The sequence below is a fragment of the Morus notabilis genome, unplaced genomic scaffold (genome assembly GCF_000414095.1).
Source record: "Morus notabilis unplaced genomic scaffold, ASM41409v2 Scaffold611, whole genome shotgun sequence".
In the NCBI taxonomy this organism is placed as follows: Eukaryota; Viridiplantae; Streptophyta; class Magnoliopsida; order Rosales; family Moraceae; genus Morus; species Morus notabilis.
Genome location: NW_010359585.1, coordinates 154934 through 156619, shown reverse-complemented (window position 1 = coordinate 156619; position 1686 = coordinate 154934). Strand labels below are relative to the sequence as shown.

Below are 1686 nucleotides of genomic sequence, written 5' to 3'. Positions count from 1 at the left end.
ATGTTTGGAATCAATCTTCTGGGATGTTTGTTTTAAGAATTCATCTTTAATTCTGAATCATGATTGTTAGTTCTTTAGAGTGTTTTTCTCTAAAAAAAAATAAGAATAATAAATCATAGTTATGAATCTACGAACTAATTCATTTTTAACCAAATTAATGGCCAGGATCATTCCAAAAAAGTCTTCACTTTGACCGAGCAAACCTCCATAAATACCACAATCGTGTAAGCTCATTTCCCCTTCCTTCTTGCAGAAGAGAGGAAAATTTAGAGCTTTCTGAATCACCCCTTTTTCAATTTTTTTTTCTTTTTTAATTTTTACGTATTTATTATAAGGTCGCCATGAGCGAAACCATGTCTAACCCTACCGAATGGATGCAATTCTACAACCAAAACTTCTCTGGTCAACCACAAGCATCAACCACAACTCAACCAACTATATTACCCGACCGAGTCTCGGACGCCACCGCCGTCACAGCCGCTGTAACTGGAAGTGCCAGCCCGACGGTACCGAACCGGTTGAGCCCCGAAGGTCGAGTGTCGAAGCCGGTCCGACGTCGTACTAGGGCTTCCCGGCGGACCCCAACAACCCTACTAAACACGGACACCACAAACTTCCGAGCCATGGTGCAGCAGTTCACCGGCGGCCCCAGCGCCCCCTTCGCCTCCGTAGGGTCCCACCCCGGTGCGTCCGCCTTCGCGTTTGGGCTCGGGGCCCGGCAAGGCAGCTTCGCAAACCCTAGTGCAGTGATGGTCCCAGCAGCACAGGCTGGAAATTATCATCATACTCTCCATCTTCATCAGCAGAATCTGTATCATCATCAGCGGCAGAATCAGCAGTACATGTTTGGCGGCGGCGGCAGTGGCGGTGCCGGTAACGATAGCTTTTTTCAGAGACTGAGCTCCGGTAGGCCAGTGGTGAGCAATATGGGGGTTGGTAATATAAATACTACAGAGGGGTTTCTGAATACGGTCGGTTCCCAAGCCGTGGCTCCGGCGGCGGCAACGGCGAGGCCTTCTTCGAATTCGCCTAATGAGGATCGGAGTAACAGTTTCTTGTATTGATGAGGGACATAAAAGAGAAAGAGTTAGGTAGAAGAAGACTTTTAGAAAGATTAGAAACTGACTCATCTAATTGGGGAGGGTATATTTGACCAATGTATATATAATATGATATTTATATATATGCATGTGTTCCTTTTACATTATACACTTGATAATGCCAAAGTAGCTTGGCGCTGCTCTTCAATGTAGCCCATTTTTTGTTTTGGCTTTTACTAGGTTGGATAAAATTTTTTTTTTTTTTTTTTTTTTTTTTTTCAGTTCATCCCCCCTTTCTTTTTTTTTTTTTTTTTGGGTTTGGGATTGCATCATCAATAAATCACGCTTCGCATGCATGGAGGGATAATTCCGAATTCTTTCTGTTTTTGTTTACTAAAATTGTTGTTTTCCTTTTGGGACGTGTCTCCCGGGTAGTACTGTGTTCTTGGTTCTTTTTTGTTTTTGTTTTTCTTAATTTGATCTTTTTCCTGATCAATCTATTTGTTCAGGTAAATGAAAAATTAAAAATTTTTTTTTTTTTTTTTTTTTTTTTTTTTTTTTTTGAAATAAGTTGAAAGTTATTTGCCTTGTTTCCTTCTGCTGATCGTATTGGTTAAATGTCGATGGAGTTGCGTAGCTGAGGAAA

At 41.6% G+C, this 1686-nt stretch overlaps 1 protein-coding gene across 1 annotated transcript; it reads left to right on the top strand.

Moving 5' to 3' along the window:
- Positions 1 to 254: 254 nt before the first annotated feature.
- Positions 255 to 1279, top strand: LOC21392660 (VQ motif-containing protein 22). The gene has a single exon (XM_010094830.2). It carries the CDS (start codon positions 342 to 344, stop codon positions 1062 to 1064), a length of 723 nt encoding a protein of 240 aa, XP_010093132.1. The 5' UTR covers positions 255 to 341; the 3' UTR covers positions 1065 to 1279.
- Positions 1280 to 1686: the final 407 nt, after the last annotated feature.